General features: G+C 40.8%; 1 protein-coding gene across 4 annotated transcripts; it reads left to right on the top strand.

The window, feature by feature from the left end:
- The first annotated feature begins 5,358 nt into the window (after positions 1–5,358).
- Positions 5,359–23,104, top strand: LOC102412748 (prion protein). Of its 4 annotated transcripts, none has more exons than XM_006047756.3 (3): positions 5,359–5,514; positions 7,963–8,060; positions 21,597–23,104. In XM_006047756.3, exon 3 carries the CDS (start codon positions 21,607–21,609, stop codon positions 22,399–22,401), a length of 795 nt encoding a protein of 264 aa, XP_006047818.1. In that variant the 5' UTR covers positions 5,359–5,514; positions 7,963–8,060; positions 21,597–21,606; the 3' UTR covers positions 22,402–23,104. The 4 variants fall into 4 exon arrangements, with proteins under 4 accessions (XP_006047818.1, XP_025119839.1, XP_006047819.1 ...); XM_025264054.2 differs by having other exon boundaries at positions 5,476–5,609; XM_006047757.3 differs by having other exon boundaries at positions 5,487–5,629.
- The last annotated feature ends 1,242 nt before the right edge of the window (positions 23,105–24,346 follow it).

Genomic DNA, 24,346 nt, shown 5'->3' with positions numbered 1-24,346 from the left:
ATAACAAACACCCTCTTCCAACAACACAAGGGAAGACTATACATGGACATCACCAGATGGTCAACACCGAAATCAGATTGATTATATTCTTTGCAGCCAAAGATGGAGAAGCTCTATACAGTCAGCAAAAACAAACCAGGAGCTGACTGTGGCTCAGACCATGAACTCCTTATTGCCAAATTCAGACTTAAATTGAAGAAAGTAGGGAAAACCACTAGACCATTCAGGTATGACCTAAATCAAATACCTTATGATTATACAGTGGAAATGAGAAATAGATTTAAGGGCCTAGATCTGATAGATAGAGTGCCTGATGAGCTATGGAATGAGGTTTGTGACATTATACAGGAGACAGGGATGAAGACCATCCCCATGGAAAAGAAATGTAAAAAGGCAAAATGGCTGTCTGGGGAGGCCTTACAAATAGCTGTGAAAAGAAGAGAAGTGAAAAGCAAAGGGGAAAAGGAAAGATATAAACATCTGAATGCAGAGTTCCAAAGAATAGCAAGAAGCGATAAGAAAGCCTTCTTCAGTGATCAATGCAAAGAAATAGAGGAAAACAACAGAATGGGAAAGACTAGAGATCTCTTCAAGAAAATCTGAGATACCAAAGGAACATTTCATGCAAAGATGGGCTTGATAAAGGACAGAAATGGTATGGACCTAACAGAAGCAGAAGATATTAAGAAGAGATGGCATTAATACACAGAAGAACTGTACAAAAAAGATCTTCACGACCCAGATAATCACGATGGTGTGATCACTGACCTAGAGCCAGACATCCTGGAATGTGAAGTCAAGCGGGCCTTAGAAAGCACCAATACGAACAAAGCTAGTGGAGGTGATGGAATTCCAGTTGAGCTATTTCAAATCCTGAAAGATGATGCTGTGAAAGTGCTACACTCAATATGCCAGCAAATTTGGAAAACTCAGCAGCAGCCACAGGACTGGAAAAGGTCAGTTTGCATTCCAATCCCAAAGAAAGGCAATGCCAAAGAATGCTCAAACTACCGCACAGTTGCACTCATCTCACACGCTAGTAAAGTAATGCTTAAAATTCTCCAAGCCAGGCTTCAGCAATATGTGAATTATGAACTTCCAGTTGTTCAAGCTGGTTTTAGAAAAGGTAGAGGAACCAGAGATCAAATTGCCAATATCCACTGGATCATGGAAAAAGCAAGAGAGTTCCAGAAAAACATCTATTTCTGCTTTATTGACTATGCCAAAGCCTTTGACTGTGTGGATCACCATAAACTCTACCAGACCACCTGATCTGCCTCTTGAGAAATTTGTATGCAGGTCAGGAAGCAACAGTTAGAACTGGACATGGAACAACAGACTGGTTCCAAATAGGAAAAGGAGTTCATCAAGGCTGTATATTGTCACCCTGCTTATTTAACTTATATGCAGAATACATCATGAGAAACGCTGGTCTGAAAGAAACACAAGCTGGAATCAAGATTGCTGGGAGAAATATCAATAACCTCAGATATGCAGATGACACCACCCTTATGGCAGAAAGTGAAGAGGAACTAAAAAGCCTCTTGATGAAGGTGAAAGTGGAGAGTGAAAAAGTTGGCTTAAAGCTCAACATTCAGAAAATGAAGATCATGGCATCTGGTCCCACCACTTCATGGGAAATAGATGGGGAAACAGTGGAAACAGTGTCAGACTTTATTTTTTGGGCTCCAAAATCACTACAGATGGTGACTGCAGCCATAAAATTAAAAGACGCTTACTCCTTGGAAGGAAAGTTATGACCAACCTAGATAGCATATTCAAAAGCAGAGACATTACTTTGCCAACCAAGGTCCGTCTAGTCAAGGCTATGGTTTTTCCAGTGGTCATGTATGGATGTGAGAGTTGGACTGTGAAGAAAGCTGAACGCCGAAGAATTGATGCTTTTGAAGTGTGGTGTTGGAGAAGACTCTTGAGAGTCCCTTGGACTGCAAGGAGATCCAACCAGTCCATTCTGAAGGAGATCAGCCCTGGGATTTCTTTGGAAGGAATGATGCTAAAGCTGAAACTCCAATACTTTGGCCACCTCATGCGAAGAGTTGACTCATTGGAAAAGACTCTGACGCTGGGAGGGATTGGGGGCAGGAGGAGAAGGGGACGACAGAGGATGAGATGGCTGGATGGCATCACTGACTCGATGGACTTGAGTCTGAGTGAATTCTGGAAGTTGGTGATGGACAGGGAGGCCTGGCGTGCTGTGATTCATAGGGTCGCAAAGAGTCAGACACGACTGAGTGACTGATCTGATCTGATCTGATCCTGCCTGAGGACAGTGTTATCTTAAAATGTAAATTATGGGAGTAGGTCTGATGAGGACTTTACAACCTCCAGACATTCTTTGGATTATATAACTTCATTGTTAACACTAGCAAGCGGGTACTCTTTCTGCCCCCTTCTGATGCCTATGTCAGAAGCTTTCTCTATCTCCTTTATACTTTAATAAAACTTTATTACACAAAAGCTCTGAGCGATCAAGCCTTGTCTCTGGCCCCAGATTGAATTCTTCTCCTCCGGGGGCCAAGAATCCCGGTGTCTTCGCGTGATTCAACAACAACCTTTCAATCTTCCCAACCAAGGGATCAAACCCGGGTCTACTGTAATGCAGGCAGATTCTTACTGAGAATTTCTAAATGCACATCTTCAGCACCAACCCTCCCAATATGGAGATTACATTAAAATTCAACATACCCCAAATGGAAGAAACTTCTCTAAAACTTGTTGCGTCTAAAACTTGGTCTTCCTCCATTTCTCACCATTTCTGAATACCTCCTCTACCACCAAGCCCCACCATTGCCCCTCAGGCCCTACACAACAATCAGAATGGTCTTTGAAATCAGGTCAGGTCACCACCCTGCTTAAATCTTCAAGGGCTTCCTATCACATTTAATTAAAATCTAAAGACCTGGTCATTGGCTGTTAGGCCCTGCATGACCTGGTCACTTTCTACGTGACTTCCTGTATTCCCTTTGTTGTCTAATGTCAGAAACTATAACTATCTAATTCACACTAGGTTCCCTATAAATTATTTGCTGAACAAAATATTTCTTCTTTTGAAAATAAGAGAAACATAGAGTTTACTTCTTTAGCTTCTCCACGTTTGCTGAGGAGGATCTATGTGATGTTGACAGGTAACTTCAATTGAGCCAGGACATGGGAGATGCGAAGGGAGACGTTCAAAGAATGTCTTCATGGTGCCATAACCTCAGCACAGCCAGGCCCCAGAGGACAAACCCCCAAACATGCTTGTCATTCAGTTCAGAAAGTAGCCTTCCTTATATATAATGGGATATAGTAGTTGTGGTGATGGTAGAGACTAAGATAAGGAATGATGTAGGGCCATTTGCAAAAGGTTTCTCCTGTGGGCTGACCAACGTGATGTTGTTCATGAGGCCAGTGAAAGCCCCTAAGAATCTACAACCCCATAATGGCAGTTTTAAAAAATGGCCACAAATTCTTTGATACTCTCCCCATTGAGAGATGGGGTCCATGATTCCTACCCTTGAATCTGCATGGGCATATGGCTACTTTGGTCAATAGCATATAGTGAAAGTGATGTTATGTGATATTATGTGACTTTTGAGACTATGTGAGAAGTAGCAATGCAGCTTCCATGTTTACTGACAGTCTCACACTTGGGTCCTCTTGGGACTTCTTAAGCCAGGTAAGAAGCTCATCAAACTTGAGACTACTATGCTGGGAGGAAGCCAGGCCACGTGGGGAAGTCATGTGAAGGCACTTCAATCAGTACACCTGATTTTCAAGTCCTCCCAGCCCAGGTGCCAGCCATGCAAGTGACTGAACTGATTCCAACTCCTAGCTATCACGTCAACCTCAGATGTCTTCCCAACAGCAGCCTCAGACGTCATGGGGCAGAGTCAAGTTCCCATTGTGCCTGTCCAACTCTTTGGCCTACACAATTCATGGGCATAATAAAATGGTGGTTTCTTTAAACCATTAAGTTTCGGAGTTGTTGCTACATGGCAACAATAGCCAGAATAGGACAAAAGGTAATGTCATTTGGTTCCCTCAAACCCTCACGAACTATATTGCCTTTTGAGCATTTTCTTGGTTGGGGGAGGGAAGGAAATCATTCAGCCAGTTGACATTGGATTCTTTTGAGGATAAAAGGCTGAGTTTTGGCATCTTCTAAACGAGCTGTACATTGCCCCTCCTGGCAGGGGAAAGTCAGTCCCTTGCCCAGCCTGATCTGGTCACTCGCTCCCAGCTCCACCCAGCTCAAGACTCAAAGAGATGCTTCACTGCCCCCAATGTGCCTCACAATAAACAATCTCTGAGGAAAGAAGGTAAGGCTCTAAAAGTAGTGTCGACTTAATCATTATGTAAGACTGACTGGATAGAAAACAGCCCTGGCATTGCTGCCTAATACTCATTTCTAACTGGCCACAATCCATTTCTGCTACTGAATCATCATCATCCCATCGTCATGTTTTATAGACCTCTCATTTCTCCTTCCCAGCAGAACTTTCAGGCCCCCATCCACATTCATATATTCATCACCTCATTCTACACAATTCTCCTGGCCTCTCCCCCTGCCTCACTTGTCCCCATCCTATTTGAGAGATCCACCCTGAGATATTTAACCTAATGGGTGTCTCAATACTTTTAAACCTCTTTCCTTGCAAGCTTAGTGGAGCCTCTTGCCCATAACAAGGGGACTAGATATTTCATTTTTCCCAGGTTTATACCCATTGCCCTGGCATAATTAATATTGGTACTCTCAAAAGTGCCCAAATTTGGGTAATGATATATATGATCCCTCCAACCCTAACACATGTCTTCTATCACTTGCCATCCTTCACATGAGACAAACCCCTACATAAAATTTTGGCAGTAATAATGATCAAGTACACACCATGTTTTATACAAGAAACCTCAGGTAATGTGCAGAATGGACTTGTTAAATGGAGTGCATTTCCCTCACTTATGAATACCATAATCTAAATCATTTATTTTGTAGATAATGAGCAGGAACTGAGTAAATGACGGCAGGTGATGGCTAATATACTTTCTAGGCCTCAAATTTTAATCTGAAAATTCACAAACATTGGGCTTAATCCAGGGTAATAGAATTTTTGTCCCTTTTAGAAATTTCTGGTTACCAAAGTTCCAGAAATTGCTTTCTCATTCCCTAATCTTTCATTTTCTCCATTACGTAACGAGAAGCTGGGGCTTTGGCCGATTTTCCCTTTAAAGATGATTTTTATCGTCAACAAGCAATTTCAGGGAGTGATGAGCCGGGGAGGCGGTATTAACTGATGCTAGCGTTTAAGCTAGTCTCAACTCGTTTTTCCCAGGGACTTAAATTCCTGGGTCTGCCAGTAAACCTCGGGCGCCGGCAGCGGGTGCGCCTGAGCATGCGCGCGCGCGCCGTCGCCCCCGCCCCTGCACCTCCTCCTCCTCCCCGCGACTCACCCTCCCTAGTTGCCAGTCGCTGACAGCGCAGAGCTGAGAGCGTCTTCTCTCTCGCAGAAGCAGGTAAATAGCCACGTAGTCCTTTAAACTCCTAGCGGAGGACGCCCAACTCCGGGTCTTGCGGCCGAGGCCCCAGGGCACCCAGCCGGATCGGACTGGTGGGTGGCAGACCTTGACCGTGAGTAGGAATAGGGGCTTCTGGCGGGCGCGGGGAACGTCGGGCCTGTTTAGCGTGCTCGTTGGTTTTTGCCAGCCGCCGCTCGGTTTTTACCCTCCTGGTTAGGAAAGCTGTATTTACTCGGAATGTGGGAGGGGGCCGCGGCTGGCTGGTCCCCCTCCCGAGGTATGTGGGTGGTGTGTAGGAATCTAGCCCCCTCCCACGCTCGTCCACTGCGGGAGTGGGATGGGCGAATCGCACCGGTAGAGGGGCCGCAGGTCCGAGGAACCTCTGGGGAGCTCAGAAGAACAAGGGAGAGGCCCCGGGATCTGGGCCCTCCCGAAGCCCAGAGGAGTCGCGGAATTGGGGGTGGGGGTGGTGGGGAGGAAACGGGCGCCCAACGGGGTCTGACCTCGGCGGTGAGGAGTGCCGGAGCGTCCGTGGGCCCCCAGCCGCTGCTGCCGAACTCCTCCCGAGAGGCGGCGCTGCCTGCCATCACGCGGCTGGGAGGTACCTGGGTAGCCGCAGCGGGTGGGTCTCTGGCAACCCCCCGGGGATCGGCTCTGGCGGGCGTGCGTGGCCTGGGCTTCAGCCTCGGCGCGGGGCGTCATGGGCGACCCGGCGCTATCTCCAGGCCAGAGAAATCCAGATACCGGGAGCAGTGTTTCCTGGGAGCTCTGATGTGGTGGACCCAAAAGCGAAGCGAAATTTTCCCTGTCTCGACTGATCCTCCGGAAGGAGGGAACTCGGCCGTCAGGAGACTGAGGGGAGGGGATCAGGCGCCTCGGAGAACCACCCTCATCTGCCAGTAAGGGTGGCACCTTCACGCTTGATTTTTTTTTTTTCCCCTCACACGTTTGATTATTAAACAACGAGAAGTCCGTTTTTTGCTGTCCTTTTTCGTTTTTTTTTTTTTTTTTTCCTTTTGGTACCATATGTAGCAAATAGATTTTTTAAAATCATAAGCCCACCACCCTCACCATCTTTTTTTCAGTTTCCTCGTCTCCAGATTCTTAACAACAAAGCAGTTTCACCTCCCTGATCATGGTTATCCTTATCTCATGGCCGGGTTATTTTCTTGTACTTAAGAGCAATCACGGTTTATTAAGCAGTTTCCCGAATGCTGAACCTTTGAAGTGTTACCTTTCCTTGCAAAAGATACCACATAGAATAGGATTAAAAATTTTCACAAGTTGTCAGAGAAAAATAGGAACAGAAAATTGTATAAAAATGTCAGACCTCTGGAAAATGAACAGCTCTCTCAGATTTGAAAATTAACCTATGAAAAGGAACAGTTTTCCTATGGAAACATTGAGGTGCTCTAACAATGAAAAAGAATCAGAAAAGGAAAAAAGCAGAGTTAGGATGTGATTTGTATATGATTTGTATCTGATGCAAATTTTTCATACTTGTGAAAGAAAAATATCAAGATTATAAAAAGATAAATGGTGAAATGAACAATCATTTATGAAATAAAATACAAATCAAAGCAAGTCTGGATTATCATTTTACAACTACTAGTAAAAACAACAGTAACAGCAACCACTACTGCAAAGTTACCTAGAAATTTGCATATTCAGTATGTGAGGTGGCAAGGCTTTGGAGTTAGAAATATGGCTCTGCAACTAATTTTACAATTTGAGACCTAATTTCCTCATCCTCCTTTTGGACATTCATAAAATAGAGGAAATTATACCTACTTCAGGAGTTTGCCAAGATTAACTGTGTAAAACTGACCTTTAGTATGTATACTTGTATTCTTTTCCTAGTCACATTGCACTGGGGGGCATTGTGAATCTGTATGAAATTTGTGAACAACGGTCAGGTGATCCTTTAAGCCATGACCCTGAAACCCCACTCCTGGGAACTTACCTGCAATGGAAGAAACAAGGAAAGAAGAAGAAAAGCTGCATTCACCCACAGAACTCAGAATGATCTAAAATTAGATCCAGTCCGGAGACAACCTAAATGTATTAATAAAATAGCAGGGCAGCAGCTAAGAAAATCATAGCACTTTAACTGAAAGGAACATTGTGTAACCATCACGGGTCATAATTTTAGAGCCTCTCTGTGATATACAGGAAAAAACTGACAGGTCAAAGTAAGATTACTCAGACATGGATGCGTTTGTGGAAAATCTGAATGAAAAATGGATCCACAGTTTTCTGTGTATGGGAGGAGAGTTCAGTGTCACATTTGCTGCTTTTTTTAAGTTAGCGTCATCTCTTTTTTAAAATACTATCATATTTTTTCCTTGAGTAGATTCATTAGTGGTTTAATAATTTATATACTGTTATTCTGTTAAATAATCCATTCTTAGATTTATCAATTATTGTTTTTTCTTTTTTTTTAAGGACTTATGAATATATTTGAAAACTGAACAGTTTCAACCAAGCCGAAGCATCTGTCTTCCCAGAGACACAAATCCAACTTGAGCTGAATCACAGCAGATGTAGGTACCCTGCGGAATCTCTTTGGTCTTGTGATGGTTGAAAGTGCCCAACTGTTTCACAGAAGATAAAGGACTGAAAGGCTGGGATCACAAATCCTTGCTCTGGAGGCCACTGGGATCTATATATGTAACCCACACCTATTATATCACTCTTTCTTGTAAAATCATCCTGATTTTGCAGAGAAAGGGACATAGCTTTCTCTGGAATCATTCTGAGTTATGTAAGAAGCAGCCATTTAAAAAATAGTATAATAAAAGCAATTACCTAACATTTCTGCACCAAATCAACACTGAAGGTGATTATCAACAGACAAAAGGTTTTATGAGGTAACAGTTTTTCTAAGCTTTCATTTTAATTTACCTATTCCATTCTCCCTTTTTAGATCTTATTTCCTTTTCCAAGGCAGACTGTGAACTGCTGCATAGGAAGCATTCAAAACCTGTGTCTAAAGCTGTGATGGCTATAGCACAATCATCTTTGAGTGAATAGCATGTTTAGCAGTTCTTACAGTTGGGAGAATTTTTTCTCAGTTTGTTCATCCTTTTTCTCCTAACCGTGTTCTGCTTATTGCTGTTCTAATATTGTGTGATCATGTCAAGGGAGGTGTTCCCTTTTATGCAAAACATTATGTTAAATGTTTTCTTCCCGAGACCAAGCTCGGAAGATTGGCGAGGAGTGCAGTTCCCTGGGAAGCCTTATTATAGATTCCTAAATCTCATCACTAGATACTCCCAGGCTGTTGGCCTGATGCAGACTCTAGCTATGTTGCTTTTCTTAAAGCTCTTCACATCACTCTGAGGATGGACTAGACTGGGACCGTTTGCCCATTTCAGTCCAGGACTAGGCCTCAGTGTCAGTGGAAAAACCTCCACCTCAAAATGGTTTGTAAATTTTTGTATAGCTTGCATTAGACTCTTGTTAAGGGACAGTGACCTCAAAAGATGAAAATATGACAAATGAGTTCCACTTAGCTTATGAAAAATTGGAAATTTCCCCAGGGCAAGGATGGGTAGAGGGACTGTTTGGTGCCAGTTTCCAATTTAAATAAGTCTCAAGGGTATAACATATTTTGAGTATCAAAAGTTTGGCCCCCGGCACATGACCACTGGACATAAGTTCCTACCAGCTCTGATTCTCAATCCACATGTATAAAAGGGAATAAGATGAATGGGACAATATATGGATTTTGTTGTTGTTGTTCCTTCTCTCTCGTTCCATCGCTCTACCATTGTGCTTATGCAGTAATGCCACGAGATCGTATTTATTATAGTTTTCCAATCCATTCTGATACTTGGCAGGCCAAGTGTACCCTAGATTTTCTTCCTGTTCAGTAATTTCTTCAGTCTTCTTAATTTTGAGTATCATTATATTCTTTAAAATCCTCTTTGAATTAGGACTGAAATTGTATTGACTTAATGATTAATTGGAGTTGAATTGGTATCTTTCAAAATCTTCAATCTTGATTTTCCCAACCATAAACCTTGCCTGTCTTTCTTTTCTTTCCAGTCTTCCAGCTTTTTTCATCTAAGTTCTACTATTTATTATTAGGTTAAATCTTAGTTTGATTTTTTTGTTGCCATTAATGAGTGGAATTCTTTTTTTCCACAGTAAATCTTCTAATAATTACAACTAATTGGAGTATTCACTCTTTTCTATATGTTGAGTTCAAAAACTGCCACCCTAATAAATAAGATCATTGATTTATTTGAAGGCATTTTTGAATGATTGTCCTGGATTTTCCAGATAGAAAAATCATACCTGGCTTTCTCCATAGCGGTCTAAAATAGCACCAATCACTTACATTCTTGTCTTGTTAATCTCATTCATGAAAATGCTTTTCCTCTTTCCATTAAGATAGGGTGTGGGCTGTGTATTACTTCTAGTTCTATAGAAATTTTTTCAACATCTTAAACTTAAAAAGTCAGGAAAGCACTGATTCCTGAGTTTAAGTGAGAACTTTGATTTTAATTGAAAACTTTGCAACATCAGAGAATCTTTTTTTTTTCTCCTTAGCCTACTAATAGGTTAATTGATTTCATGATTTTGAGCCATTCTTGTATTCCTAAAATAATCCTTATTGGTCACAGTGTATTCTTTCACTAAAATATCAAAATCAACTTGGTGGTATTTTCTTTTGGATTTTGGCACCCATATTGCTAAAGGTTGGGTAGCTAAGAGTGTGAGCCTTTCACTCCCTGTGGCTCTTAATACTACATCTCAGGTGAACTGCCCAAATGTTTATCTCTACTGAGTAAGAGTTCCAGATTTTTGTAACAATTGCCTAAATTGATACTCTCACTTGAATGGCTCATAGATGTAGCAAAGTTAATATATCCAAACTATAGCTTTATTTTTTCTCACAAGCCTGGCCCTCCATCAGTTTTCTCATTTTTATTAGGTGGCATCACCATCATCTACCTAGTTCCAAAAGCCACAAACCTGCTCAACTCTCATTCTCCCATCCACTCTATCAGCGTAATCATTTTTTTCTACAAAATACTTCCCATTTTTCACAGCTCTGTGCTGCTTTGTCACAGTCCCAGGTTACACCACCGTCTTCCTTTAATCATTTTCTAAATGGTCTCACCATTTCCTTTCTTATCCCTCAAATTTTTCTCTTTAACACAGCAGTAAGGGTGAACTTTAAAAAAAAAAAAAAATCTGTGATGTGATTCTCCTAAGCCACTTTAATGGCTTTGCACTGTTTCAGGCTCCAGACACGTATCTCCCTGTAGTCCTCAAACCTACAAACTAAATATCTTACCACTGTGTCCTCAGCCACAGAACAGTAATATTAGAGGACATGTAACATGTAATAAATATTTGTTAAGTAATCAATAGTTATTGTACAGTAACTTTGCTATCCATTTCTTTTATGATATATGGTCAAGTTTTCTATTTAAAAACTGGTACATACTAGCTGTTCCATAAATATTTATTTAATTTAAGTATTTATTTAATTGAATGGATTGATTCAATATCAGTTTTTATAATTGAATAGAAAAGTAATCCCTCCCACACAGATTTTTCTTTCTTTTTTTTTTTTTATGAGGCAAGGAATATGACTACTTGGAAAGCTGGCTGCCTGAGAAAATGGCAGACTAATGTCTTAAAACAAATATCAGTGTCTAGATGCCAGGTTCTTTTATAGAACAGAGATGGCAGGAAGATGAGGAAATAAAGGCAGAATAGAGAGGGAGAAGTGGGGTGGAAGTAAAGTAAAAAAAGACCCACGTCCTGCAAGACATCTCCAGAAATGGCCAGCCTGTGGAAGGGATGTGTTAATCTCTTCTTTCCTGCAACCATTCACAGGTGGGAAGTGTCAGATTATCTCCCTGTGAGCTGAACAAAGGCACTTCAGTCCAACAGTTAGGCAGAGGGACTGGGTTTTCTGAGGCAGGCCATTATATATGATTATAACAACAACAGCAACAAAAAGAAAGTCAAAGAAACAGTTCCAACACGGAGTCAGAATTGGTTCTTATCAGCAACACTTCCCCACTGTCAGGGTCCATTTGACAATCTTGTAGGAAAAGGGGACGGTGATCTTTCTGTTTGTCAGATGAATCTTTCTGGGAGTATCTGCCTTTGATGCCAGTGTTCCAAATATTGAGATTTGTTTTCTTTTTGTTCCTCCTTGGAAAGTGTCTACTTTATACTTGTCAACTTAGAAATATTGGACTTCAAACCCAGGAGGGTTTCTCAAGTCAAGAAATTTTGCACTTTTCTGTGTATGGGAAGATGCAAGAGTCAGGGCTCATTAAAATTATTTCCTTGATGTGTAATTCAGCTGTCTGGGGCCTGTGATCCTGTATTCTCAAGAGTTTGCTCAAGGTTCACCATAGGGAGTGGGTGCAATCTGATGACTGCTAGATGTTAGGTATTCTCCTTCCTGAGTTTTCTCCTTCCTGAGTTGACTTGGGGTTCACCAGCTCACATTAGAGGGCTTCAATTGTTGATTCCATTTCTCAGGTCTTCCCTTGGTCAGGAATTTGATCAATATTTGGGAGATGTTTCATGGTCAAACTTTGCTTCACGGTGCTGTGAGGTTCATCCCAGATCAGGCAAAACTTCTTGATGTACCACTCCAGGTGCTAAATTTTGGATTAGACCCCCATGAATAATTAAAGATTCTCTGGATTCTGTCTAATTGTCATCCAGGAGACATTTTCCATTGTTGCTTCTTCCCATACCTAGAATCACACTATTATAATTATTTTATGTTATAAATGTGATCTATTTTCTCAAGATGTTGAGCCGTAGAAGTTTTGTTGGAGGCCTGATTACACATTGGTTACTGCAAGAGACAACTATCTTATAAATTAATCAGGATATAAGTAATGCAGCTAGTAACACTGATAATGACATAGTGCAACAGGGATATACAAAGCACAATTTAAAAACAAAGAATAAAGTAAAGCAATGATTAGTATAACTAGCTGTAGTCTGGTTGCAATAATCTAGTGACCAAAGGAGCCATAACTGATTTAATGATCTATCTTCAGTTTCATTGTACCGGCCATGCCATAGCTTAATCTTTGAGACAAACATATGCTACTGGCAGGATCAACCAGATAGAAAAAGATTTAAGTTTTACTTTTGCTTACAAAGGATATAATTTACCAAGTTACTGTAAGTCAGAGGTTAAGGAAGTTTTCCTTACACCTGGAAAACAGATTTAAACCAGTTTATTTTTAGATAGAAACCATAAAAATTATAACAAGTTATCAGTTCACTCAGTCCTATGTAACTAATCCTTTTTGTTAACAGCTTTATGAAGCCATCAGGTTTCCCATTAGAATTCTTCAACGTGTTACTAGTTCAGCATTATGGTCTAAAAGTCAGAAACTTGGATTTATCCGAAAGTCCTTTTTATAAATCTTAAAGAGGAGACATTTTTGCAGAGGCAACAGAGTGAAACCATAACTGTCCATAATGACAAAAGACTTAAGAAGGCACTTTAGACCTGATTATGATGCAATTGACAAAGTACTCTGGTTACTGCTGTGACATAGAGCAGTTTCAGGTAGTAGAACTTGAATTATGACTGATAATATTCTACCAGGACGTATCACATTTTTAGGAACTCCATAGAATCTCTAGAATATCGGTATCATTTATCATATAATTTAAGATCTATTATTCATTGGACAACACCTGCCATGTAGTTTAACATACCAAGTGAATCTAATTAGTTTAATATCTCCCTTTGGTGTGTCTCAGGGGCCCTTTGAAGCACCCCAAAGTTAGCTAAAGATCAAAGGAACTTTATTGTAATTTGATTTGGGAAGTCTTGTCAAAAGAGCATTAAGAAAAAATGTTTTTAAAACACAACAGGATCATAGGTCACTGTGAAACAAGAGTTATTTACTTAGCCAAAATGACAATAAAAGATTTCAAAGGCAAATATAGAACAGATTATTTAAAAGGTAGAAATAATCTGTTATCAAAGGAGAGGAAAGCCAAATTTGTTTTGTACCAGGTTACTTTCAAGATTCATTTATTCAATTAAATTTGTTTTAAACTTAGTCCTGATCATGTACAAAACACTTTTTCAGGGTCCATGTTTCACGAACTTTCCATCACTTAATTTATTTTAGCACAGTTTTAACTTTCAAGTTGTTGAATATCTGGAGATATCCTAAAATATAATTATTTCTCAAAGTTCACTCAAAGCTCTTATCTTCATTTGCATTTTCTTTCCTTAACAGTTTCTTCACATCAAGTCCCTTTCCTTGCTGACAAATTGTATCAACAAACAACCATAAATACCAAATATAATTTAATATTAAATATTTCCCAGTTCACATGAACCTGGAGCTCATTTAGCTTAATTGTATTTAGAATTGTTTGGTTTGTAAGCACTTACTTTTATTTAAACCAATTAAATAGAGCTGTTTTACAAATCAACTGCAGCAATGTTATCCAAAGACAAAGATACATACAAACACACAGAGAGGCCTCAGTTCTTATTTCAAGATTGCAGTCCTGAGTCAGGCAATGTAAAACCCATCAGTTTACATACGAGGTTGAATTAAAATTGGATTTCTCATAGATGGAATAAGTCAAGCTCACTTGGCTAGATAGCTAAATATTTGCAGAAAAAGCACTTAGGAATTCTAATTATCTTGACCAACCCAACTTCTAAATTACTTTACCTTCTCTAAAATTTGCATTTTAAAAAGACAGCATAATGAGGGTTCCTGAGAGGACATTTGTGTCTCAAAGACATTTGCATCTCAGAGATACAGGCAAGTTTTTCCTAAAATAACTGTATTTCCCCTTTGTTTAATACTTACAGGCCTCTTAAGATAACCAGGGAAGGTCTGGGGAGTAGTAAAAGGATTGATGGGATTTGGATTATTTTTGGAACCACACTTCTGGTGCTGTAAAGACTACATTTGTAAAACACAGTTTTGTTTTTCTTTTTTGAGTGATACTGAAGCATTGACATACCCATTTACCTATGTTGGAAAGTTTTATCTTTCCTCATTTAGCTTAGCTCTTGGGAAGACACAGAGGCAACAATTTAGGCTCCTGTAAATCAGTCTGGACTGAGGGGGGAACGAGGTGAAGATAAGAAAGACAGGCTGAGGAATCCGCCTCATAGTCCTACCAGGAAGATCGTGGCCAGGGCGAATGGGTCAGTGTTTTGCTTGAATCAATGTGTGCTTCACAGTGTACAGAAGCTGTCTTGCTGGAGTTGTTGTAGCCACAAGTTCCAGGAAACAAACTCACTCAGAAGGACAATGCAGATAGTGGAGTGCAGTTTATTACACCTGCGGGCCCGAGGCAGAGTCTCCTCTTAGCCAAGGACCCCGACCAGTTTTTGGGAAAACCTTATATATCCTAAGTGTACGTGCCCAAACCCACCTCCCCAAATTCCCTGAAACTAGTCTGAACAAAGGAAAAGAAAGATAATCAAAGTTAACCTGTGATTCATATGCCTTAAGCCTAGGTAGTTAACAGTGGACAATTATCAATAGGCCTGTGGTCATACCCCAATAAGCATAATAGAATTTATGATTCTATTCAGTTACACAGATAATTAGGGTATTCTTTTAGGCTACTTAGAGTCTAGGTATGAGCCCTGGGGCTCTTCCATCTGGGGGGGTCTGGTTTTCCAGTTGGTATGTCATTTCCGTAGATACTGGGCATATAGCTCAAAGTCCACAGTCCAGCCCAACATGGAGTCCTGCTTTCAAGATGGAGCCTGTTCTGTCTGTTTCTTCCTTCAGAGTCAGATGCTCTAATAGCCTGGTCCATTCTGTTACCCACTTAGCCTGTCACAAGAGACTTCAAGCGACAGGCACCTTAATGGCTTTTAAGTGCCTCACCCATGCCCTCACAATATAAATTGGCCTGGTACTCAGCCTAAGGGAGAAGGAGGTAAGGAGAGCCCTGACCTGCTTGGGAGGCAGCTACTGGGGCACAGTGGGCTATTAGGCCTTCAGAACACCCCAGAGAATACCCCTAGCTACAGTTCCATAGCTATTAGTCTGTTTGCAGAGGGTTTAAGGAGAAAGGGATGAGGGAGTGTGAGGAGAGTGGAGACCTTAAAGGAAGTACTTCTCCTTTTAGCTCAAGCAATTAGTATCAGATGTCTATATGTTACCGAAGTATCTGGAATAAACCAAAATCTAGCCAGCTAGAGAGTCACATTAACATGACTTCCCAGTTTCATTAGACCTGTGACCTTTGTCCAAAATGCTTTATAAATGGAGTTTTCCTTCACAGGGGTGCTTCCCAAGCTGAAGCTGAAGCTCTCCACTGTCAAAGTTACCCAGGGCTCCTGTAGGGAAATTAGAATCAGATGCCTCAAGTCCAAGGGAGTCCCCAAGCCTCTTCACTTATATCAGAGTGTTCTTCTTCTTTGCAAAACACTGCTAATTGCAAGAGTGTGTAATTGTGAGCCATTCGGGCCCATTGCTCTTCTGATCTTAACATATCTAATATATGTCCCCCAAAGCTTTTCTTCAGGATAGATGAGATATTTCCCATTTTTATAAGTTTCATAGCACCAAAACACACACAAAAATAGGCAAATTCCAACATAAATGACACAAATTCCAGTACCAATACATAGATGAACCAGTTTCCAGCTCACGTAAATAAATTTACCCTACAAAACAAATGAACTAATCCCAACTGTGTGCTTGTTTTGTGCCCTCCCTCTGGAGGCATGCTTGCTAAGCTGCTTCAGTTGTGTCTGACTCTTTGCAACTGTTTGGACTGTGTCCCACCAGGCTCCTCTGTCCATGGCATTCTCCAGGCAAGAATACTGCCATGCCCTTGGATATACTCCAGTATTCTTTTACTCCAGTATACTCATTATTCTTGCCTGGAGAATCCCATGGTCAGAGGAGACTGACAGGCTACAGGTCATGAGGTCACGAAGAGTAGGACACGATTGAAATGACATAGCACAAAACAAGCACACAAGAACTAGTTCCTCAATAAACTGGTAGAGTTTAGAGTACAACAACAATTCCCATCTCCAACAGGGTACCCCAACCAAATTGACTAGTCCTGTAAAGGAAAAGCCCAAATTTAGAGGGGAATATGTTCTCAGTGTGCACACCAGAGCAACTTACCCTACAAAATCAAGTTTGTCAACTCGTAATAGAAAAGGGCACACAAAACCACAAACAAATGAGCCAGCTATCGAATGAAGAAAACTAATGCTATGAAATTGGGTCTGTCGACTTGTAGAAGTTTGTTGATTCTTTGCTTCAACTGCCAGGCCCTGGGGCCACTGATACCACTTCAGGGAATCTTGAAGGAGAGATCCTCAGCACAAATGGTCCCAGCAGCTGCTAGAGCCTTGCCCTAATATTCCCTAACAGAGCTGGCTAAACCAAGTCAAATTTGTTACCGAATCCAGGCTTGCTCTACTGAGTGAACAACAGGCCAGTGAATCAGAGATGAGATGTTGAGGGAAAGAATGTGACTTGATTCAGTAAGCTGGCTGACCGAGAAGATGGCAGACTAACATCTCAAAATAACCATCTTCTTGGGTTCTGGATGCCAGGTTCTTTATAGAACAGAAATGAGGGGAAGTGAGGAAATAAAGTAAAAAGGCAGAATAGAGAGGGAGAGGCAATGAGTCTTGGGCCATCAGTCTTGCAAAACATCTCTAGGAATCCCCACACAGTTTTTTAATTCATAAAACTTTTAACTTTCACAGTTAGGTCTCTAATCCATTTAGAGCCTGCTTTTGCATGTAGCATTAAGCTTAAAATAAACTTTCCTTTCTCATTGATTTGTTTTGTCAATTTATCGTTTATCCAGTTTGGACTAAAGTCAATGTATGTGGCTTTATCTCTGAACTTGTTATTCTGCTTCCTTTGATCTATATGTTTATTTCTAGGTTGTTACCATATTTATTACTATGACTTTATACTAGGATTTAATGTTTGATAACAGTAGATTCTCACCTCATTTCCTTTTTAAGGTTGAGTTTGTTATTTGTGGACATTTCTTCATCCTTTATTGAATTCCTCAAAAAATCCAGCTAGAATTTTGATTGTCATTATTATTCATATTATAAGTTCATTTGTAGGAAATTGACATCTTTATAATACTAGGTGGTTCCAACCGAGACTTTTCCATTTTTACAGATCATCTTCTTTGTTCTTTAGTAGTGTTCAATTTCTTTTTCCCCTAGTCTTACTTTCTCTTGAATTAAGTCAATCCTAGATACTTTACAGTATGAAAGTGAAAGTGAAAGTTGTATCTGACTCTTTGTGACCCCATGGAATTCTCTAGGCCAGAATACTGGAGCAGTTAGCTTTTCCTTCCTCCAGGGCATCTTCCCAACCCAGGGATCAAACCCAGGTCTCCCACATTGCAGGCAGATTCTTTACCAGGTGAGCCACAAGGGAAGCCCAAGAATACTGGAGTGGGTAGCTTATCCCGTATCCAGTAGATCTTCCTGACCCAGGAATCAAACTGGGGTCTCCTGCATTGTAGGTGGTTTCTTTACCAACTGAGCTATCAGGAAAGCCCACTTTACAGTATGAGTTGAAATTATTACTATCTTATTTATTAATTTTTTTCTAGTCAATTATTGCTGGTATAGAGAAATGCTGTTGATTTTTATAAACCAATCCATAGCCTTGCTGAACTCTAGTTGAGTTTCCTGTTACCTCTGCCAAGTGTGTGGAATTTTCTATGTATATGATCACATTAATACCAAATAATGACAGCTGGAGCTCTTTTCTTACAGTTATTGCACCAGTCTTTGTCCTTGCATATGGCATTGGAAGAGGGCTTCCCAAGTGGCTCAATGTTAAAGAATCCACCTATGAGGAGATCCAGGTTTAATTCCTAGGTCAGGAAGATCCCTTGGAGAAGGAAATGGCCACCCACTCCATTGTTCTTGCCTGGGAAATCTAATGGACAGAGGAGCCTGGAGAACTACAGTCCATGGGGTCACAAAAGAGTCGGACACAACCTAGCAACTAAAATAACAATAATGGCACTGGAAGGATCTCCAGTCCTGTGACAGGGGACGTCCTTGTTTTGTTTCTGATCATAAAGGGACTGCATTCAAAAATTATCTATTAATTATGTTTACCATTTCTGTTGTATAATCTTTATTAAGTTAAGCAGGTTTCCTCCTATTCCTAGTCTGCTAAGAGTATTTTTCTTAGTGATAGGTATTCAGTTCAGTTCAGTCGCTCTGTTGTGTCCCACTCTTTGTGGCCCCCATGGACTGCAGCATGCCAGGCTTCCCTGTCCATCACCAACTCCCAGAGCTTACTCAAACTCATGTCCATTGAGTTAGTGATGCCATCCAGTCATCTCATCCTCTGTCATCCCCTTCTCCTGCCCTCAATCTTTCCCAGCATCAGGGTCTTTTCCAGTGAGTTCTTCACATCAGGTGGCCAAAGTGTTGGAGTTTCAGCTTCAGCATCAGTCCTTCCAGTGAATATTCAGGACTGATCTCCTTTAGGATGGACTGGTTGGATCTCCCTGCAGTCCAAGGGACTCTCAAGAGTCTTCTCCAACATAACAGTTCAAAATCTAGGTTGGTCATAACTTTCCTTCCAAGGAGTAAGCGTCTTTTAATTTCATGGCTGCAATCACCATCTGCAGTGATTTTGGAGCCCCAAAAATAAAGATAGGTATTGACTGTCATCAAATATTTAGTATCTTGATGTGCTAAAGGATTAGGCAGCAACCTGACTATTCTCTGAGAACATCTTATATGAAGTGTTATAACACAGCCAGGCATTCAGAAACCTAATGTGCATTCCTAGCACTTTTACTGTAATCAGATATGTTTCTTGAATTTGCTAATCTTTGTAGCATAATTTGTACAGTGAGAGACTTTGGATTAAATAATACAAGATCTTCTTTATTTTATCACAAACAGAAAATTCTCCAAGTTCTCATTAAGTTTTGACTTCTTCTTATTCTTAGAAATGATTCTCTACTTCAAAAAAATTTTTTTATGATTTTCATAATTAAATGTTGCTTTTGTGTTCTCAACTGATTTTAAAATGATTTTGTCTTAATATAGTTTACAATTATCCAACTTTATTCTAATATTCAATTTTAAAGTAATGATCAGCAACATATGCCCATGGCCTTATGTCCTATTGCCTGTATCTCCAGTCCATGGTCATTCCTCACCTCCAGACTCACCAAGCTTACCAGACTCACTGGTGTCTCTTGTCCCATGTGTAGCTTGATAATAGCATTGTCAAAGCGACACTCCTCATTTGTCTCCCTATGGTCTTGCTCCACCTTCCGTCTTCTGTCCACAGAATTGTCCAATCCAGAAATCTGGGTGCCACCTCAATTCTTCTAGTCTTTCATCTTCCATGTCAAACACCAAGCCTTCCAGAAAGTTCTCATGTTCAATTCCCTGAGGTGTTTGAGCAGAATTGTGAGCAGCATGGAAGCCAAGAGCTGAGCCCCATGAGCAAATGGAGAGTAGATCAGGGAAGCAGGCCTGCAAAAGACCAGGTGCAAGAATGAGGCCATTTGGCATATCCCAAGACCCTGTTCTCTGGCCTTTACTCAAAACAGACTCCAAAAATTCTAGTAGACATACTCTGAGCAGTTTAACTGGCCTTATAACTTTCAAATGTATATTTATTTATACCCAGGCATTTCAATAATGATAGTAGAAACATAAATGGGATGTTAATTCATTGTTTAGTCATCCTTCCTCTGAATATTATCCAAGTTAGTCTTTAGTTCTGAAGGTCATGAAAAATAATTTTATAATATTTGGTGCCACTTTTATTTGAAGATATCCCAGTGCTGGGGATGACTAATGTCAGCATTACAACATATGCCATTTTTGGTTTTATGGCAAATGGTATTTTGGAACATGTGGTTTGATGTGGTGTACAGTAGGAAGTGTTTAATGATCATTCTACTGTGCATCTTTAATTTCTACCCTTGGAACCACCCAGGGTAAGTGAGATATTCATTCTGAAAGATCTGAATCTTCAATTAATTCATCTATAATTTGATGAATGTACATTCACAAAGGTTCATAGGTTATCATGCAGGATACTTTGTTCCCAAACTGTGCTTGCCCTTACATGTAAGATATGTATCTTTTGTACCAAAAATTAAGAGAAAATAAGTCACTTATGAACCATTAAATGCTGAACTAAGACTCATTCAGTGAGTGAGTAACTGCAAATACTATGAACACAGCCTTTCTTACCCCTTTTTGAATAGCCCCATTGTCTGTCTATAGAAAGAAAAATTACTTTATAGTTTTGTTTGCAAAATCTTGCCTGTTTCCTGTTTCCAAAAATTATTGTATTGAGAATTCCTTTGAGAAAATTCTTGTTGGGATTTATATGTTCAGAAGATGATAATTCCTTCATTTAACAGATATCTATTGTGTACCTTCTCTGTGCCAGGCTCTGCCCTGGCCTGCTAAGAAGATAGCAGCAAACAAAAGAGACTCATTCCCTGCTTACATTCCCACATGAGGAAAGAGGACATGAACCAGCTATTCAGAAAAGTATTTAATGATCTCAGCGCCTACCTTGGGGTCTTCCCAACTAGACATTAGAATCACTTCCATAGAGTCCATGCCAGGGTTCAGAAGGTTCCAGGAACTAATATCCCTTATAACAACCCAATAGGCAGAGCTTCTAGGGTCCCCACAAGAACAAGCCCAGTTGCAAGAATCACTACTTTAAAGAAGTTCAAAGCTATGGTAAACCTACCAGATGTTTATAGTTTCTTCCAATTTATGATGTAGTGTACCAATCAGAGGTTATTTTTATCATAAGCAATGTTGCTGGCATTCTACATTTATCAAGTTACTAGGAAACAGAGCCAGAAATTATTTTAAGGTCAACTTTGTCCTTAGAGAAGAAAGAGTTGTGTTAACACTTTACCTATAATTACTTTCATAAGATGTATGGAATGTGAAGAATATTTATGACCTAGAATGTTTATAGCTGATGCCACTGCTATGCAGTCATTCATTATGCTACAGACTTTAAGTGATTTTCACATGGGCATATGATGCTGACACCCTCTTTGTTTTGCAGATAAGTCATCATGGTGAAAAGACACATAGGCAGTTGGATCCTGGTTCTCTTTGTGGTCATGTGGAGTGACGTGGGCCTCTGCAAGAAGCGACCAAAACCTGGAGGAGGATGGAACACTGGGGGGAGCCGATACCCGGGACAGGGCAGTCCTGGAGGCAACCGTTATCCATCTCAGGGAGGGGGTGGCTGGGGTCAGCCCCATGGAGGTGGCTGGGGCCAGCCTCATGGAGGTGGCTGGGGCCAACCTCATGGAGGTGGCTGGGGTCAGCCGCATGGTGGTGGCTGGGGACAGCCACATGGTGGTGGAGGCTGGGGTCAAGGTGGTACCCACGGTCAATGGAACAAGCCCAGTAAGCCAAAAACCAACATGAAGCATATGGCAGGAGCTGCTGCAGCTGGAGCAGTGGTAGGGGGCCTTGGTGGCTACATGCTGGGAAGTGCCATGAGCAGGCCTCTTATACATTTTGGTAATGACTATGAGGACCGTTACTATCGTGAAAACATGCACCGTTACCCCAACCAAGTGTACTACAGGCCAGTGGATCAGTATAGTAACCAGAACAACTTTGTGCATGACTGTGTCAACATCACAGTCAAGGAACACACAGTCACCACCACCACCAAGGGGGAGAACTTCACCGAAACTGACATCAAGATGATGGAGCGAGTGGTGGAGCAAATGTGCATCACCCAGTACCAGAGAGAATCCCAGGCTTATTACCAACGAGGGGCAAGTGTGATCCTCTTCTCTTCCCCTCCTGTGATCCTCCTCATCTCTTTGCTCATTTTTCTCATAGTAGGATAGGGACAACCTTCCTGTTTTCATTATCTTCTTAATCTTTACCAGGTTGGGGGAGGGAGTATCTACCTGCAGCCCCGTAGTGGTGGTGTCTCATTTCTTGCTTCTCTCTTTGTTACCTGTATGCTAATACCCTTGGCGCTTATAGCACTGGGAAATGAAGAGCAGACATGAGATGCTGTTTATTCAAGTCCCGTTAGCTCAGTATGCTAATGCCCCATCTTAGCAGTGATTTTGTAGCAATTTTCTCATTTGTTTCAAGAACACCTGACTACATTTCCCTTTTGGAATAGCATTTCTGCCAAGTCTGGAAGGAGGCCACATAATATTCATTCAAAAAAACAAACCGGAAATCCTTAGTTCATAGACCCAGGGTCCACCTGGTTGAGAGCTTGTGTCCTTTGTCTGCAGAGAACTATAAAGGATATTCTGCATTTTGCAGGTTACATTTGCAGGTAACACAGCCAGCTATTGCATCAAGAATGGATATTCATGCAACCTTTGACTTACGGGCAGAGGACATTTTCACAAGGAATGAACATAATACGAAAGGCTTCTGAGACTAAAAAATTCCAACATATGGGAGAGGTGCCCTTGGTGGCAGCCTTCCATTTTGTATGTTTAAAGCACCTTCAAGTGATATTCCTTTCTTTAGTAACAAAGTATAGATAATTAAGTTCCCTTAATTAAACTACCTTCTAGACACTGAGAGCAAATCTGTTGTTTATCTGGAACCCAGGATGATTTTGACATTGTTTAGAGATATGAGAGTTGGACTGTAAAGGCTGAGTGCTGAAGAATTGATGCTTTTGAACTATAGTGTTGGAGAAAACTTAAGAGTCCCTTGGACTGCAAGGAGATCAAATTAGTCCATCCTAAAGGAGATCAGTCCTGAATATTCATTGGAAGGACTGATGCTGAAGCTGAAACTCCAGTACTTTGGCCACCTGATGGGAAGAACTGAAGGCAGGAGGGATGCTGGGAAAAACTGAAGGCAGGAGGAGAAGGGGACCACAGAGGATGAGCTGGCTGGATGGCATCATGGACTCAATGGATATGAGCTTGAGTAAACTCCAGGAGTTGGCAATCGACAGGGAGTCCTGGTGTCCTGCAGTCCATAGTGTCGCGGAGTCAGACACGACTGAGTCACAACTGAGGTGAACCCAGATTTTAACAGAGAATGCAGATATAAAAACTCCATATTCATTTGATTGAATCTTTTCCTGAACCAGTGCTAGTGTTGGACTGGTAAGAGTATAACAGCAAATATAGGTTATGTGATGAAGAGAATAGTGTACAAATAAAAGAAATATGTGCATTTCTTTATTGCTATCCCATAATTGTCAAAAAACAAAATTAGGTCCTTGGTTACTGTAAAATTAACTTTTGAATCAACAGGGAGGCATTTAAAGAAATATCTTAAATTAGAGACAATAGAAATCTGATCCATTCAGAGTGGAAAAAGAAATTCTATTACCATTATTTAAGAAGGTAAAATTATTTCCTGGATTGTTCAATATTGTCACCTAGCAGATAGACACTATTATTCTGCACTGTTATTACTGGCTTGCACTTTGTGGTATCCTGTGTAAAAATACATATATTGCATATGACAAACTTAAGAATTTCTGTTAGAGCAATTAACATCTGAACTATCTAATGCATTACCTGTTTTTGTAAGGTACTTTTTGTAAGGTACTAAGGAGACGTGGGTTTAATCCCTAGGTTATGTAAATCCCATGGAGGAGGAAATGGCAACCTACTCCAGTATTCTTGCCAGGAAAATCCCACGGACAGAGGAGCCTGGCAGGGTGCAGTCCATGCATAGGGTTGCAAAGAGTCAGACAAGACTTGAGCTACTAAACAATAACAACAATAAATGCTGGGTCGGCTAAAAGGTTCATTAGGTTTTTTTTCTGTAAGATGGCTGTCTTTAACTTCATTCGAAACA

This window comes from Bubalus bubalis, chromosome 14, assembly GCF_019923935.1.
Source record: "Bubalus bubalis isolate 160015118507 breed Murrah chromosome 14, NDDB_SH_1, whole genome shotgun sequence".
In the NCBI taxonomy this organism is placed as follows: domain Eukaryota; kingdom Metazoa; phylum Chordata; class Mammalia; order Artiodactyla; family Bovidae; genus Bubalus; species Bubalus bubalis.
Note: the sequence above shows the minus strand (reverse complement) of the source record. Positions and strands in the feature narration are given on the sequence as shown.

Excerpts from the sequence above, each read along its gene's own strand:
- LOC102412748 (XM_006047756.3), top strand. The coding sequence starts at position 21,607 with ATGGTGAAAAGACACATAGGCAGTTGGATCCTGGTTCTCTTTGTGGTC.